We start from the raw sequence: 18,463 nt of genomic DNA on the forward strand, positions 1-18,463 counted from the left end.
AAAGATAAAGTCGGTGTTCTCTTTCAGCATATCTGTGATTTGTGATATTGGGCTTTAGATGAAGTTGACTTGACTTAACTTCCTTCCCAGAGGTCGGGACACACACACATTGTTTGTTGAGTCGGGGCTGGAGAAGTGCTGAGTGTAAAAAGGCTTCTGGCTCTGTGTATGTTTGGGCAGTTCGTCAAAGGCTGCTCTCCTTATGAGCAAACGTTAACTCTGGTCCCCTCAAAGAGGAACTCTCTTCCATTAATTCACACACACAAACATCTGTCCACCAAATTCCTCCTAAACAGTCCTGTGAATTGTCCGTCTCTGTCTTCTTTGCATGTCTGTCCATCTGCCTCTCGCCCTCCCCTCCCTCTGACTCTCCCTCCTTCCGCTCTGCATAACTTCCCTGTTGCCCTGTTTGTGTCCGAGATCAAACCAGGACTCTGTTCAAACAAATTAAGATCTCTTTTCTCACTCCGCTCTACAGACTCTTCTTCTGCTCCCTCTCAGCTCCCCCACCATCCTTCTCCCTCTGAAGGACAACAGAAAGGAGAGTTTTGATTCAACTGTGTCTTTTCCCAGACGAGGAAGTTGCTCAGGCACTTGAGTGAAGGGAAGAGGGAGCTGTGGAGTGGAGGGCCAAGAAAGACAGGGTCATCTGTGTTGACCAACGACAAAGGCTGCTCCAAAGCCCCTGACACCATGTGAAATCCTCAGGAAAAACAGCCGTAATTAGAAGGCTGGGTCTAGTTTTGCGCCAAAAGTGTGCATGTTTAATGTGATAAAGCAACAGCAGTAAAACAACAGGCCTCTTTTTTCCCATTTTCAAACATTCTCTTGTTCTTCTGCCAAATAATTGCAGCTGGCCAGTATCGATCCTGCATCCAATTTAAAAACTGGATGGTACATTTGGTCTGAGGCTAATGGCAAAAAAAATACATTTCATCTTAAAAATCAAGTATCTCTGTGAGCGGTGCTGATCCACTTTTTTATCTTCAGCTGAAGGAGAACATTTTCCAGACACAGTCTGCAGACGTTTTCACATATGAACTCAACGTCCGGACCCAATTCTTTGGAAATTGTCCGGAGTTTCCCTTTCACGCAGTTGTGTAGCACACAACAGGAGACTGTCCATGTCAGACGTGTTCTCACCTACTGGAAATATCCTGTTTGGTTTAGGCAAAGGGTGGCGAGGAGGAGGAAGAGGAGGAGGACTCATCCATAATGGTGTTTGGATGTATCCGCAATATCAATGAAAGAGTAGAAAGCAACGTACCGGCAGGCAGAGAAGAACACGAAGTAGGTAAACTCAACATCAGCACGCCTACACGCTAGCTGCAAATTGTCCGGATAATGACCTGCTCTCAGGCGTGGGCTCAATCAGGCACGATGCAGACTTTGTACTGGGGGGCTGGCAGGGTGATAAATTGACATGCTGCTCGCGGCTCTAGAGATGGATGGGCCATCAAATTTGATACAAACATTTATGGCGGCCAGATGATGTGTGGTCCAAACTACTGGATGGAGTTCTGTGAAACATTCATGTTTCCCTCAAGATGAACTGTATAACTGTGGTGATCATTAACCTTTCATCTAGCGCCATCATCAGTTCAGGACTTTAATTTGTCCACTACTCTGGTTTTTGATTAAAAACTTAATGACAGTCCCGACTGAGTTAAAGAACGTGGGCATGTTGTCGTTGTCATTGCGAGCATGCTGACATTAGCGTTTAGCTCAAAGTACAGCCTGCTAGCTCTCTAACATCTATTCCTTTAATTGTCTCATGATCCCCTTGGAGAGGTCCTGACCCTCATGTTGGAACCTTCTTTCTTACCTCTGTAGTAATAATACGTAAAAAACACTTGAGTACCGACTTACACAGCTACTTATGATGGAAACATGAACTGTGTAGGAGATCTTATCTTTGATCACTTATGCAGTCGTTTGTTTGTCCCTGCTGGATAGATTCAGTGTTCAGTTAGCTTTTGGGTTAGCAGTGATAATGATACTTTCTTACAGCATTAAACAGGCCAGGTGATGTAAGGGACAGCCTTTCGGCTCCGCTTTGATTTATTTGGCACATTAAAATATTTTCATTATCAACAAATCAACAAGTGTCCTCGTCGTGGGGTTTTGCACCTGCCAGACATTGTGATTCAGACACGGACATGTGATGTCATTCACACCTTTGAGCTGGCAGTCAACACCTCGGAGAAGAATGTTGACTAGACGTGCAGCTAAAGCGCTCTGCCAGTCTCCTCTGAGCCAAGCGCTTTCTCTTCTTTATGTTTTTCCTTCATACTTGTGTGTCATTTTCTTTTATCTTTGTGGTGTGAATGCAAGGAAATAATAAGAAACAGACATCTGGATACAGATGTGTCTCTGCAACAGCGTTCTTACAAAGTAATCTGTTAGAGTACTCGGATTACATTGTTGTTGTTGTTGTAACGAGTAAAGTAACGCGTTAGTTCTGCAATTCAAGTTTTCCTAAAAGTAATCTGTTACTGGAGGGAATTGCTGTCAATTGCCAGGAGTCACTACATCACCGTGCTTCAAAGACCACATATGTCATGAGGTGCACAAGTGAATTTCAGTTTCACTTGGCAGCTCACTGGTGTGACTGGGCCCTGAGATGGGATTTCAGTGCCCCATTTTCAGAAACGTAAACAGTCAAAGAACTTATGGATGTTAGACTCCTGTCTGCTTCATAAAGTCTAAAAGTCATTCCTCTCATATGGAGGGTTAAATAAAAGTGGAGGGTGATACACAGCTAATTAGCTCTGGTAGCTTCCTCCATTTTGGACTCTCCGTTCCAAAGGTCAGCATTTCTGCAAACCACTGATATGTACACATTTGTACGTGTTATACACACCATATTGCGTTCATATCACATTTACATTACATGTTTATAGCCTGACTTTCATATCAGTAGGTGGAGGGATGATGGTGGGGTTGGCAGCATAGTTAGAGACTGCTTTGGACCATGTCTGTATACACACACACTCAAAGGTACAGCTGGGCTCAGAGCGGCTGCTCTACTTGGAAACATAACAAAGAAAGTGTACATTAGAAAAGTTAGTGGAATAGACCATCGACCAGTAAAACGTGCACATGTGCGTGACACATGGCTCCTCGTGAGTGCTAAATCAAACGTTCATCATGCATTTTACATTACATTACATTAATATTTATAGTTCTTCATCAGATTTACAGTAGAGAGCTGAAAGTAAATATTATAAATACAGTATAACACACACAGGGCCTCCTGTTCCTACATTTGATTGTAGGGTAACTCAGACATTAGCTCTCTTTTGGGTTTCAGCCATTCCTCGGCCCCCTCGGGTCCTTCTGGGCAGACGTCAGGGGGCTCATTGCTAATCGGGTGGGAGATGTCCGTCTTCACCGCCAAGGTGTCGAAGGGATAGAGTTTCCCTGGTTTCCGCATCTCAGACCTACAGAAGCCAGCGAGCAGTGAGAGCAGAGAGCGCCTGTTTGCCCCCCCCCCATGTTTCTAGTTCATTCAATCAGTTACATTATCGCCTTTTTCTTTTCTCTGTGTTTGTTCCTTCTTTCCACTTGAGAAATCTTCATTTCACCTTTTTAACGCACTCTTTCAGTGCTCCCTTTTTCTTTCACGGTCCCCCCTCTCTCCTCCTCTTTCTCGTTAGCCAGACATTATCACATGCAGGGGTAGCTGCAATGCTCTGAGGGCTTCTAGGATTACCTGCTGCCTTCCTGCATTTATGTCGAAACACATTACGATCCAGCATCTGCACGCTCTGCCATTAGATCACTGTTAATGTGCTTTCAAATCACACAACGAGTCGGATCATGTTTAAACTTACAGGACTGAGCCTTTTGTGGAGAGTTTTTTTTGCCCTCCCCTGTTTTCTCCTTCTTTTTTTTTTTTTTTTTTTTGCAGCTGTTTGAGGTTTTATGCCCGTCTCTCTCTCTATGTTGAGAAAACAACAATTTTCAGTTTGGGCTGCGTGTCTTTCCTGTGTGCCACATTTGCTCCAGTTGAGAAATCCACAATGAAAGGGACTGAGAGTTATTCTAACCCCAAAATTTGGAATTAGCCTCGGAAAAATGATTTTACAGGAAGTTCCAAGGCGCATTAAACATTATTTTTGACATGCCATGCAAAAGCCCTTCAACGGTTTCGAAACATCTATCCCTCTCTCCCTTATTTAGTTGTCCTCCCTCCGTTTTTTTTGTTGTCCGCTAAACCTGTCACTTTGATGAGTTGTGTGCAATCATCCTAGGGGCCGTTGGGCTTTCACCGGGGCCTCCCTCCTTCCTGGTACAGTGCAACCTTTGATGTGGTTCCCTTTTCAGCTCCATGCGGGCAGACCTCGGCTCTGGCTAGCTGAACCCAAACTCAGCTTCTCTATTGCGTTTTAACACCACATATCAACCGAATGTTGATCTTGGTGGAGGTAACAAGCTGGATACTGGTGTTAGTGCTGAAAAGCCTTTTGTGTTGTTATTTCGGAGGAAGGCATCTTTGTCCTAAGCTGACCGGCCGCATGACCACCATCAGTGGGCCGCCGATGGGCTGTGTTATAACTCACAGGCAGCTCCCTCGCTGCTGCACCCGCAGGGAGCTGGCCCTGAGCCTCAGCAGCATGTTATGGAGGATTTTAGGATCCTGAAAACAACAGCAGTGAGATATTTCTGTGAGGCAGCGGTCTGAAAACAAGGCTACTTCACGAAAATCAGAATGTGTTTTTAAACGGCAATAAATGTCTCTAAATTGCGTGGAGAAGCACATCACAAGTAACAATCTAACAGACAGAATGAGAACTGAACACATTGTTATTTGTATGACCAGAGAGAAACGCAGCACAACGCAGTGACCTCCACACAACTTATTAGTCCCAGGTTATTATTATTAGAGACAACTACAAAGCACTAAATGGCCCAGGCTTCGGCCGGCCTCGGGGCCAGCTGCGAAAGAGTGTCTCACTACTGCAGATGATTACAGCTTGCTATATGAACTGTGTCCTAATCCTGGTGGACAGCTGAAATTAAAGCCAGGTATGGCCCTCTGCCTTCCCAGCATTCCCTGTGATAAACCTCCTCCCCTGCTGAGAAGAATCAGTTGTTTGTGCATCCACAAGAATTTCTAGTCTGGAACGATTGGGTTCTTCTTTTTAGCAAGTCAGAGTCCACTGAAGAAATAAAAAAATAAAGATGACGTGGTGCGTTTGATTTTAATGGGATTTCTGCATTGTGCCCAGTATGAGCTGACAATCTGTGTGTTTGGCACTCAGTAAAATCAGGCATTGTATCGTGCATGTTTCCTGGCTTTGTAGTCTCTGTTACATGAATGATTTAATTCATAATCCTTTAACACTTTTATTTATGTGGCTCTGTTTGGTTGAAACGTGTCAGCAGGTTAAACAAATTCCTCTCAGTCTTTAACTGTGTGATCGTTCATAAAATGTCACCAGTTATTCTAAAATGAAAACACTAAGCTGAGGCTGTATTGACTTGGACAGCAGCGCTCTCTCTGAGGTTTGACTAAACCCACAGTTACGCAGGGCTTTTGTTGCTTTGGGTGGGGAGGTGCAGAGAGGAAGGAGAGCAGCCGACACATCTGAACAGTAATCTGTTATTAAAATAAACTGATGAGTTCAGAGAGGGTGCGGCCTCATTAAAGAATTATGTCCAATTTCACATGATTAGAGGCCGTTTACTAACTCTGTATGATGAGTTGTTGAAAGCCTCCTCTGTTCATTTATTTTATAACATTTATTTTACATTATAACGTTTACCTCAGCTTTAAATACTGTTCAGTCTTTATGTTCCAGTGGTCGATACCTGCCTCATAAAGTAATGTTATCTTGAGACTAGCTTAGCCTGACACTGTGGGCGTGACGGTTAGCTGTCTCGTCCAGAACACTGCTTTTTCAAGGATATTATGCAAAAATATTTTTTTTCCTCTGTAAGCTCTGCCAGCAGCATATCTGTATTCTAGCCTATTCTTGTATAGTTGACTTTAGCAACAGCGCAGGTGAAATGAATCAATTAAACGGTGACGTTTGGTGCGTCAGGAATGTGTTTTGAAGCTGAATTGAACCGTCTCCATTGGTTTGTTTCATGAAGTCCGCATACATTCGCTTCTACATAAAATGAAGTTCTGAAACTGTTTTGGAAAAGTGAGTTTTTGTCAGTAAATCTTTATATCTTCATATATTGTTGTGTTTAACTCTAATTTGTCCAACACGTCCTTATTTCTTGCTCCCTTTTCTTTTTTTTTAAAGAGGTCATATAATGCTTATTTTCAGGCTCATACTTTTATTTGGGGGTCCTTGTAGAACAGGTTTACATACTTACATTTTCAAAAAAACACATTATTTGAGCATCCCTTTTTAACACCGTGTCTTGAATGCCGAGCAAGGTAGTGTGATCAAAAATAACGGCGCTACAGCAGTAGCACAACTCCCAAGGAAGAGCGCCAGGCTTTGAAGCCAGTTTTCGTAGTGGCCAAACCGTGTAATGACATCGTCACGTGATGCTCTGGGACCTCTTCCTATAAGCTGACATTGTGAAAGAAGCGTCTGTAGAACGGTGGATACACTTTTTTGAGCGTCACAACCCCGAGAAATGACTCAGAATTTGAGTCTTTCGGTCTGATAAAATTTGCAAAGTCTAGATTATTTTATCTCCATTCAAGTTAGCTGGGCGCCAATCCGGAAATTAGCCGGCTCGGTCGGCAGAAGTCTCCAGTGAAGACTCGCGGAAGACAGCCGAGTCTAAAGTCCTGGCTACGGCCCTGCCAGCCACCCTTGGTTACTGGTGTTCATGCAGCTGTGGGTAATACACTGTAATTCATAGGAGAAAAGGGCATTGGGGGTTATAAATTAATTAACTAAGAAAAATATTAGTTTCCTGTCTGTCTACCAGCCAGATTGTCACTGGAAAAGTCCTGGAAAGGTCCTGGAAAGGTCCTGGAAAAGAGTGTGACCCTGTATTTGTCAGTAAATGTCTACAGCTTCATATATTGTTGCATTTAATTCTTATTCGTGCGACATGTCTGTATTTCTCTCCATCTTTTTTCACCATATTTGATGTTTCTCTTCTTATAAAGTGGTTGTAATGCGCGTGAGTGGTGGCGTGACGCGTGCCGTCGGTGCGGCAGTGAGCGGGTTAACGCCGGCAGTGTGACCGTCCTATCAGTGCGTAATGGCGCAGTCCCAGCCCACCGCCTCCTGCCTCCTCCGCTCCGTCCCTCCGGAGAGCAGACCGGGGCAGCCGGGGCTTGTGTGTGTGGCTGTTCGTCATTGTGGCAGGACGCGCTCCCAGGAGAAGCAGCCCGCTCGTCCCTGAGACCTGTTGTTGCCTCCCCGGGTCGTGTTGTTCGTGTTACCCCGCAGATCTTTTCATTCAAACCGGAGGATCATTGTTTTGTTTTTTTTTCCTTCACGACGCGCCGCGTGTTGCCGATCCGACCGGCGGTACCGAGCGCACAGCACCGGGAGACACGAGACAAAACACGGTAGGAGCGTTTGAACGCGCAGCTCTCCGGACTGTTTCCGTCCGGTACATTTACTCTGGTGACCTTTTCTGACACGAGGAAGCCGCCTCGCTGAGTTATTCTCGCAGTGTGCGTTCAGATTGTGTCCAGAAGTAAAAAAGAAAGTGAAGACTGGAGAGTTTGGAGCGGTTCGGGTCCACGCGTTGTTCAGCGTCTGGGCCGGAGAGGTCTGTCATGTAGCCTCGACTCCACTGTTGTTTGTGTCAGCGGTGATGCAACAGTGATTTGTATCATCTCGAGACTCCAGACTATATTTTCTGAATAGATTAACAACACTTACCTCCGCTCATCACTGCTGTTCAGACCTCAGCTCAGTCACCGTGGCTGACAGTAGGGATGCAAAGCTTTATCAGTGTCTTTAATCAACAGTCTGATACCTTACCGATCGATTATCAGTTCATCTTTAATCATGTATGAAATATGTCCTCTCTCTGTCTTCACTGACATGATCTCTGTTGATGCTGCATGAGGAGTTCAGAGAGCAGATCAAGTAAAAGTTCCTTCATTGATTAACCTTAATGACGACTGGTCCAATAAAATCAACCTACACTGATAATTATCAGTTTGTATAGAAAGTCCTTCTGTATTTTTCCATCTGATTGTTGATTAATGCATTTTTAATCAGTTAAATTCTTAACAGGGATTAATCATTAATCATTAATCATTAACATCCCTGTGACAGACCTGTTCAACTGGCGGCCCGTGGGCCAAATTCTGCCCTTACAGAACATTTCTCTGGCCCCTTGATTACTTTGTTAGTCGGCTAATTGACCCAATAATTCGTTGTGTCTGTTGCTGAGCACAAATATACAAAAGTCCAAAACAGTCACAGGTCGAACGTGTTGTTTCCTCAGTCTCTCCTGTGATGACGAGTTTAACCTGTATCCATACGTCTTGAGATCTGCACGATGTGGTCAAAAGTCATACTGCGGTTATTTTGGCAGATATCACGATTTGCAATATTTTTCACATCACAATTCTCATTGTCTTTGAAAAACTAGTAAAATCAAGATGATGTGGCGTTTCTCCTGGTCTCTGCCAGACAAACATGTTTTATTACATCTGGGGAACAAACTCTGCAGCACTACAACACTTCATTCAAACACTGTTTTGGACACATTTATCTTGCGTTTTGGATGTTGCACTTAGTCACAATGTGTTTTTGTGATTGATTGTGCAGCCCTACTGAGATCACAAGTTATTTTATGTCATCACCACAGAATAACAAACGTTACTCTGCTAAACAAGCTCTTGTTTAAGTATGTTTGGGTCAAACCGTTCAGGGCTTCAGTACAAAATACTCTTATTTAATTAAAAAGTTTCCTCCCAGGCTGTTTGAAGGAGCTCTGTGTAGTTTTGTAGAATAAATACAAACTCAGAATTTTCTAATATTTACAATATTACTGAGTAAATGATAGAAACTGTTTTCCTTAAGTGAATAAACAAGCTGTTCTCAGAGCAAAACAAGGTCCCAGAACACTGGCTGAAGCTAGAAAGGTGGCAGGGTCCGCCACATATAAACAAAATAAATCAGCATGAAGCTTTAAGCAGGGGTTATGTACCAGAATCAAACTGACAACCTACTTCACTAAAATTTAAAAAGGTGTACTTTTTTCCTTCACTTTGTTTAATATTTCATTTTCAGTTGTAAAAACTAAAAACAAAGCAGAGAAGAAGTTAAAAGATCAGATACCTTTTAACATGTGGGAGGAAATGTGCCACGTCTCGTACGTACGTGCTGCTTTAACATGGTTGCATAGAAGAAATTGATTTCTCTAATTTGCCAATTAAGTTGGCACCTGTGTGGATGGAACGATAAAAACAGCAGGTCGACTCGCTGTGTCCACCTGATTTACCTTGAGACTTCGCTCTGTGGCCTCGAGCCAGCACCGTCAGATTGGTGAGTTTAACAGCCCAGCTGTGAGAGCGGTCCGAGGGGGTCGGACACATCCAGAACCTCTCCTGACAACCAGAAACCTGTCAAACAGTACGAGTCCTAAAGCCACATGGAGCATGGCAGCGCCTCACAGAGATGACTGCCTGGTGTTGTTATCATTATTATTAGGAGCAATGTGGTTATTAACTGTCTCTTGACTGATTCCTGGTAATTACTGCCTATTAGCTGTAATTAAAGGGATGCAGGATGCCTTGCCTTGTGTCTGTCGCCCAAGGTCTCACCATCTCTCTCACACCCCATAATCACCAACTTCACATGAAAGACGGCAGAAGAAGCGCTTCGTCATCACCTGCGTTATTCCAAACCGCTCATGATGGGAATTATTACTCTTGTTGGTTTTTGGTTACACACTAGATAATTCTTCTTACCGAGGACTTGAGTTGAGGCCGAGTGTAGTTCTCCTTAGCGGCACAAGTAATCCCTTAAAGCTGCAGGTTTTATTGTGAAAATGAGGGGGGAAATGACACTTCATCACTTCTGGAAGTCTAGACAGAGTTTGACCTTTTCGGATTAAGTGGGAGTGATTGTTTAGGACTCAGGGTCGCTTGATTTCATGCTTCCTTTTTCATAAAAGTTCAAAGCCAGACAGAAACTGTAGTTTTGGTCGACCAAAGACTGATGTGAGGTGATCGTGCCTTCTTGCTGTAGTGGATTTAAGATGCTAAAGAGACTTCTCCTTCCCCTCTTCCTCAAAGTAAAGTTCTGCTGACTTAAAGTGCAGCAATCCAGATGTTTTAGACTAATCAGAGGTTGAGGTAAAGAAATTAGAAAGCGGTAGGAACTCCTAATTTCTGCCCCTTCATCTTGTACTTTACCTTCTTCTTTTCTGTTGCAGTTAATTACTACCAGGCTACACTCGCTACAATGCTAATGTACTTTAAATCAGTTATCCCGGCGTGTCTTTGATCAGGAACACCAGCTACGTGTCCTTCGTGAATGGATGGAGCGGTGGAAGCATTCACCGAGCCTCAGTTCCAGTGGTTCTTCGTGGTGCAGCTCGGTCCAGCTGTCAGCTCTTATTTTGAAGAGAGACACAAGACCCTGCTTGTGTCCGCACAGTCTGCCCTGGATGTCTCACCTGCCTGTCAACGCTCTGCTGCGCACACAGACACACACTCGTGCGCACACACAAAGCTGAAGCTAAATTCCTTAAAACGCAAACAGCAGAAAGCTCACAGCGCTCACACACTTCACTATGATCTCTGCACTTCCCTTTTTTAACTCATCCATTAAACTTTGGTAAACTTTCATCTCGCCTCTCGAAGTCGTTACAGGCTCCCGACAGCTGTGGGAGCCAGACTAATGACTTCATCTGGCTTTTCCCTCACTGCTCTGCTATTCTGAGCTCTTCAGGCTCCGCAATTATTCTTCCTCCCAGCCCCGTCCTCCCAGCCACCCCTGACCCGACGCTGGGCCTGTCATGCTCATGTTTCACCGCTCATTCATGTTGAGGTGTCACAGAGCACATTGGTCACATACGCCGCGCGTCTTTCGCTCAGTGTCGGGTGGGAAAAACAGGCCGGCGTGATGTATCGCTTGGCGCTCGAATGCAAGCACATCCATTTTGCGGTGAAGTATTTTTCTGGGGTCATGGTTGGGTTGAATGAAAACCTATGTGAGTGTGTGCATAGGTTTCTAGGAAGGGTAAAGCAAATAGTCAAGGTAAATGGTGCTTACTTAGATAATCCAGCCTAAAAACAGTTCTTAAAAAATATAGTCAGTTTTGCAGTTTTTACAATAAGAGATGTGACATCAAAGTTATTTTGAAGCGGCGTCAGTATAAAGGAGTCACATTTCACGGGATATGGGCGCATCGTTGAAGCACTACAGTAATCGGTTAAGGTCTGCAGCATCTGAAACATATCCAGCATCGTCAGCCTCCAGTTTATCTCTCGATGGCATCACAGATAAGAGTCTTCATACACCAACAAGGAGTTACACAATAGGCACAATACCTGCTGAGACAAACTCAAAGATGTGGCATGAAAATGTTCCACGCAGGGGAAACAGAAACGTGTGTGATGCCTCTTCAGTACGTCACACACCAGCTGTCAAAGGTTTGTTAAAAGTTGTATAGTTGTTCTGACTATAGTGACATTTCAGTCTCATTAAATCAACCCAAAATGAAGTATTTGTTTGTTCCAGCTTCAGATGTGAGGACGTGTCGTGGGCCTTTTGTCAGAACTGTTTTTTGTTTTCAGAGACGAAGGATTAATGCAGTTTCTCAAAGGAATAAGGGACAGATTAATTGATAATGAATTATCATTGCATCACTTCATCTCACAGTCATATTGATCGCTTAACGGATGAATTCAGACAGTGAGATCAAAATCATTATAAAAACTGTGAACCGACGCAACATGTTGTAATAATTGTGCCGTGGCTTCTGTGCAGTGATGGAGGGAAACCCTGAAGTGTGTTCGTTCTGCCTCTCGTGCCGTCTCCTGCTCTCTGCGGCTTAAAATGTAATAATCTTGCCCAGAGCAGAGATGGTGATCTGTTATCAGTAACAAACAGCTGTTTGCACTTCAAGTTATTGTCCTTTACTGACAGTAACACAGAGAAATGAGACATTTGGAGAAAGAGAGGGAGAACGACTGTCAACGAATCAAACCCAACAAATATTCACAAGTGTGAAGCTGCGATTATTTTTGACATTTTTGCTTAAAAGTTTCTTCTTATTTTTAAGATTGTTCTTACTTATATTATTAATTATTTCTATTTAATGAGCACCGCTTTTATTGTCGATTAATCTGCTAAAAAGTTTCACGATTAATCATGTAGTTAATAAAATAATTGTGCAAAATGAGCCCAAGCCTGAACAATACTGGATTTTTGTGGCTGATACGGATATTAGTCAAAATAATCCTTTTTATATACAGAATATATAAATACCACATTTTTGGAACGATCCCTCAAATGTGGTTATCAAACACGTATGACAAAGATGCAGATGTGATTGTTGCCAGATATTATATGATGTTATATTAACCTTCAGCTGGCTTTCTTACAGAAACACAGCCACGTTTCCAGCGTTGTCTCATTCGCTCATGTCGGTTTCTTTTGTCAAGTCCGGACTCTGTTCGAGCAACACGGCCCACCTCCACCCTGCGTCACCTATGAAACACAATTCAGCCGCTTTTGAAGTGCGTCAAGCGTATCATGGCTCAAAGCCGCAGCCACACCGTATTTCTCCCCCCTCCTGCTTTGCTAAAATATCCCACAGAATCACATTTTCCCGTTGCGGCCTCCTGCGAGTGTTGTGTAATTGAAGCTGGAGCACGTATAGGGGCTGAAACTGTAGCATAACTTGAACCTTCTGTTTTTTCTCACTCTGTTGGAACCGTTCTTTTAGCCTCCTAATGCAGGAGTGTCTAATGCTTTGTAATCTATACAAACACGGAAGATTTATGCCGGGTCTTATTCGTGCTCCATAAATCATATTGATCTGAAACGGCCCCCATTTGATGTGACTGTAGAGACTCCAGCGAGATGAGAGAAAATCGGTCGAGTTTGCCAAATATTTCACTGGTGATTCAGTGAATCATCAGAAACCTCCTCCCTATCTAACTTTATCTGGCAGGCGTCTGCTGTGTTTGTCTTTGTTTTTCCAGACAACCTCGGCATTTTTCCTGCAGCATCGGCATCGGTTTGGATTTACACCTTAATCATTTACCTGACCTCGTGTACGTCAAACTTTTAAGCTCACAGTACGGGTTAAAGATTAAAATTTAAAACTGTCAAGTGGATTCAGATGTTACACACTAACTCGTGTGTCGGCAAATCCTAGTTGAAAATGCTACTTTTGAGAAGTTAACAAGGCTACTTTCTACTTTTTGTATTTGCTTTTGCATCCATAATGTCATTAGTGTGCCTCCTCAGTTTGCCAAACAACTTAATATAATTTTTTTTGCTGAGCGTACGCTTATACTGGAACACAGTTTTCAGCCCTCGCTCACATGGCGCTGCTTATTCTGAATGGAAACTGCTCCTGCTCGGTTTCTGAGGACCTGTTGTTCAGAGTTTTTATAAGACTGTCCAATCTAAAAACAAACAGAGATCCCCTGTGTGTTAGATTGAATCTCAGATACAAGATTTTACTTCAATATCACAAATGCACAGCATCTTTCCGCTCCGTGTACCTGGATGAAGTCCAGTCGTCCTCTCAGTGCCGTCCTGTCTGACCCCATGTACTTTTGACGTGTATCCTGATAATTGGACGGATCCACGATTTGTTTCTCACTTTATTTAACATTGTGAGATTTTTGGACATTTTTGTTAATTTCTCTCAGGCTTATTTAGATGGCTGGTGTCTGTGAGTAAGAACAACATGATGCAGATCAAAACAAAAATCAGATTTGAATGTTGTATTTGATATTGAAGTTGCCATTCTGGTTTGAGGTTTTTATTTGTGGACTGTTTCTTGCCCAGCAGCAGTAATTTCCTTGAGTCTCTGCTGGTTGCTGGGAAACGTCTGGATGATTAGAAGACTAGAAAAAGTTTTTCTCATGGCCAATAAATAATCCAGCTCATAACTCTGCGTTTAAAGCACAGAAGTTGATCTGGTTTGGTTTGGATTAAACAAACATGACATTAACATTCTGACAGAGCCAGGCCTCCTCTGCCTCCAGCCCCTAAGCTAAGCTAAGCTAAGCTAAGCTAAGCTAAGCTAAGCTAAGCTAACTGCTTCTTATTGAATGGACAGACAGTAGATGGATATTAAAAGCAAATCATTTTAAAAATGTTCAACTATTCCTTTAATATGAGAGCTGAACTATTCTCCTCCTTATTCATAGTCCTATTTACTGCAGTTGGACGGCGGTTTGGGTGTTTGTGGTCCCACCAGTCCTCCAGTCCACATTCTTCCAGTCCCATCCAAACTTTCTTCAAATACTTGTCAGCTTTACTTTTTTTAACTTCTGAGTCCTTTATTTTGAAATCTGGAACCACTTTCACAGAAAGCTACTTTTTGGAGGCCTTTCTCTATATGTGCTCTTGTATATTATATGAGCAGCATTTAACCTGATATTTTATCTCTAGAGACTAAACTTTTCTCTCTGTTGTCTTCTTGTCCCTCAGAGGAGTGACAGTGTCCTTGCCAGGCCCGCTGGGAGAGGACCATGGCCCTGAGCGATGCAAGTGGCGACCCTCTAGCCCTCAGTAACGGAGGGCACCACCCTCTCAGCGCCAACGGAAACGCCCCTTCAAACGCCAGCACACCAGTCAACACCGGCCAGGACCCTCTCACAGCAGCCTGTAGCGGCGACTCCCCGACAGCAGACGGAGAGGAAGACGTCACAGTGAAGGATGCAGCGTGTAAACCGACGCAGCCGAAGCAGCAGAGATCACACGTTACCCAGAGAACGAACAGGCCAAGCCAAAATGGCGGCGTAGTCAAACAGAACGGCTCCTTGAGGAACCTGCCCTCATCCTCCGTCGCCTCTTCCTCCCCGGCCATCACAGACTCCCAGAGGCTGGCCAAATGTGACCTGCCCTCCACCCTCGCTCCGTCCTCCTCCTCCCCTCCTCTCCAGCCCCCGCCGCTCTGCTGCCAGCACTGTCACTTCCACTCCACCCTGTGCTGTCCCTGTGGGCAGCCGGACTGCCCGCTCTTCCAGACTCCAGGCACAGGACCAGGACCCGGCTCCGTCCCCCACCCCGGGACCGCTCCATCCTGCCCCTGCTGCCTGTCTGCCTGCACATACTCTCACCCACATCCCCATCCTCCTCACCCATCCTCTCCTCTCTGTCTCCATCACCACCATCAGCAGCGCTGGCAAGAGCACCTCCAGAACCAGACGCCTGGAAGCAGGTAGGGGGAGGAGTAGTTCTTTGTGATGTTCTCAGTTTATTCAAAAGCATTACTCAGCATCTGTCAAACATGGTGTACGATGGGTTAGCTTTCTGGTGTCTCTCTGATCTGAAATTCAGCTAATGATGCTGCTTAAGAGTCTAAGGGCCCGTGTCCACATACCTGAGAGACAAAATACCTGGAATATTATCGCCTACGCCAGGAAAAAGAAAACGGGTGACATCACCAGCGCCTTTTCAGAAAAGTTGATTGATTTTTTTCAACTCGAGGCGCTCAGAGCAGCCGCACGAAAAAGGTGGAGGCTCGGAAAAAAGTAGCTGGGCTCTCCGCCTTTTTCTCTGGGCGGCTGCCTGCTGCTGCAAATGCTGAAAGAAACGCTCTGTGGCCACAGGCCTGTAGACACCACTTTTGTCTTAGTGTGGATCCATACGTGTGCTCTGTGTTTCTTTGCATACTAGTTCCAGCTTGACTGTGTGTATGTGTGTGGATGATTGTGTATTTATTGACCCCAAACATTTGATACCTGGCTTTTAAAAACAGGTGAAGCTCCTCTATCATGCATCCATGACACACACTCACTGAGGTTTTTGTCTATAGTTGAGGCTGGTGTTTAAAGGCCGGCTCACAGTAACACTGGCTCATATTTGTGTTTTCTGTGGTGATTTTTACAATTTTCTATGGCTTGTGTTTGCTCAACCCTCCTGGCTGTCGGGGTACAAACAGCCAAAGCAAAGTTTATCCACAAGATGAGAGGAATGCTGCAAGTTTTTCTTCAGATTAAATGAAACGTGCATGCAAAGCACACTCATGTATACACACATGGCGACCATGCCTTCTCCGGTCGAAGCAGAATGTTAGCATTGAGCGCATTTGTTGGCAGACGCCTTTTTCTTTTCCTGTGATCCATATATAGTGAGTTGGCTCTTTCCCTTCCACTCCAAAACCACAGGCCCGCCACCGCATTTGAAACTGGAACCATTTAATGCCTCGCATGATCATTTGCATAATCCTATATTTACCGTCACCACAGAGAAGGGCAGGCAGGAGGTGAAAACTCTGCACAAGTAATTATTTACTCATGTCTGCTCCTCTTAATGGCAGCAGCTCGTTGTGGGGAGTCTGATTTGCATGAGACTTTATTTACAACGTGGAATTTTCCTCACTGAAACGAAGTCTTCCCTCATCATTTTCATTAGTAGTCGGGACGTTGTGGGTGGCGCTGAAAGATAAGGTTTGTGTAGCCACAGCGGGGACTGACAACCAAACCTGGCGAGCACAAACTGAACCCTGGGTGGGCACAGACCGGCCGAACAGGATTGTGTTGCAGGCGTTAAGATGCATTTTTCCCTCCTCCCTGCTCTCGGCTACTTAAATTTTTTTTTTCTTTCTCTCAGTTTTTCTCTCACTCTATTAACACTCTTTCTTTCTCCATGCCTCCCTCGCTCCTCTGTCTCTTGTTCCACGTCAGAATGCAGAGCAGATGTGGACGTATGCGTCTCTAATGTTGAACCACTCTCTTATTTACCAACCAGGTCCCTCTTGTTCTGCGATGACAGGTTTGAATTACAGAGCCTGGATTTGCTTCAAGACTGCATCCCCAAATTCCCCCTTCCCTGGTGTGTGTGTGTGTGTGTGTGTGTGTGTGTGTGTGTGTGTGTGTGCGTGTGCGTGTGCGTGTGCGTGTGCGTCAGATGGTGAGATTAGACGTAGGAAACGATATACCTGCCTCAGTCGTATAGTTTTGCCCTGAACCCAGACGTTAACAAAGACCTTCAGACCTCGTCTCCCTTCTCCAGTCCTCCTCCCTGTACCGAGAGCTGCTGGAGTTTGGTGGTAGTTAAATATAACCTGGAAATATAACACACACACACACACAGACACACACCCTCCCGTGGACATAAACCAGGATCCTATATATTCCTAATAGCCTCGATAATTTGAGGGTATGGAGTCAGACAAGATGGTGTCAGATATCAGTTTGATCTGCCTCTGGGCTGTGATCTGCCAGATTAGCCGAGGGATTATGTCTGTGATCACACACACACACACACACACACACACACACACACACACACACACACACACACACACACACACACACACTGATTGTAACATTAGCTCTTTGGGGAGACCTTTTTATGTGCGTTTCACAACAGGGGATTTTTATACCTCTGTTCTCGGCTTCACAAAACATTAATCCATGTAAAGATTAGCCCATACTTTGTTTCCAAATGTTTCTATTTTGAGAATGATCAAAAGCCTTTAGTCTTTATCCTCATATGAATTAAACCAACTCTTTTGAAAAGGCAAGCACAACTCAGCAGTTTCTGCAGACCGGCTGAAGGAACAGATTCAGCCCTCCGTTGTTTATCGGCCTGTTTTTTTTCCCTCTCTCCGGGTCTGTTAAAAGTATTAGTAAGACGACGTCTGTGTCTTCGCTGTAAGATTATCTCTCACTGCCATTTTATGTGTATTATTTAAGATCGGATGGAAACAGTGTGTCCTTGGGATGTCAGCTTTTTGGCCCCGGGTCAGCTCAGTATGTGCCAGCAGGTTTAAAGGCTTCAGGTGAAAGCCTTTAAACCACAGTGCAGCAGAAACACTGGACCCCATTTCCACACTGCTGCGTCTTTAGTGGTTACCAATGAGTTTTACCAGTTAATGTATGTTAGATTTCTATTGTAGCTTGTATGTTTATCCGTTTTACACTTGAGTATTTGTGTTACAATTGTGAAACCAAGGCCATCCAGTGTTTCCCCTGTTTGTTCCCATCACCCTCTCCTCCAGCGTCTATTCTCAGGCCTCTTCTTTAACATTTACATGCTTCCCCATTCTCAGATTAAGAAATGTTGTAACATATCCTATTACACAGAACTCTACATGACTACAGTCCCTTACAATTACTAAATAAGTGCATCAAACACATCAGTGAGTGGATGTGCCTGAATCTTCTACAGCTGAACACCAAAAGAGAAGAAATTAACTTGAAACTAAAACGTGAATCTGAGACAATAAGATGCAGATCAAACCAGAACCAAGATAACAAACTAACAACAACAAAAAAGAGAGTTGTGAACTGAACCGTGTCTGAGAAATCGAGGCCGTAACCAACCTGTGAATCTGGAGACTTTTTCCATCCCTACACTTGAGTATGTGTGTA

General features: G+C 44.2%; 1 protein-coding gene across 2 annotated transcripts in view; it reads left to right on the forward strand.

Moving 5' to 3' along the window:
- The window catches only part of disp1 (dispatched homolog 1 (Drosophila)), a 75,383-nt gene that overhangs the window by 36,848 nt on the left and 20,072 nt on the right, over positions 1-18,463 (forward strand). Inside the window, exons 1-2 of one of the 2 annotated variants that reach the window (XM_073493157.1) lie at positions 7,254-7,495; positions 14,571-15,303. In XM_073493157.1, coding sequence (XP_073349258.1) covers positions 14,612-15,303 — 692 coding nt within the window. In that variant the 5' untranslated portion in view covers positions 7,254-7,495; positions 14,571-14,611. Of the gene's footprint in view, positions 1-7,253; positions 7,496-14,570; positions 15,304-18,463 lie in introns of those variants that run through there. The other variant, XM_073493156.1, reaches the window with a different exon arrangement.

Source organism: Pagrus major, chromosome 22, assembly GCF_040436345.1.
Source record: "Pagrus major chromosome 22, Pma_NU_1.0".
Lineage (NCBI taxonomy): Eukaryota > Metazoa > Chordata > Actinopteri > Spariformes > Sparidae > Pagrus > Pagrus major.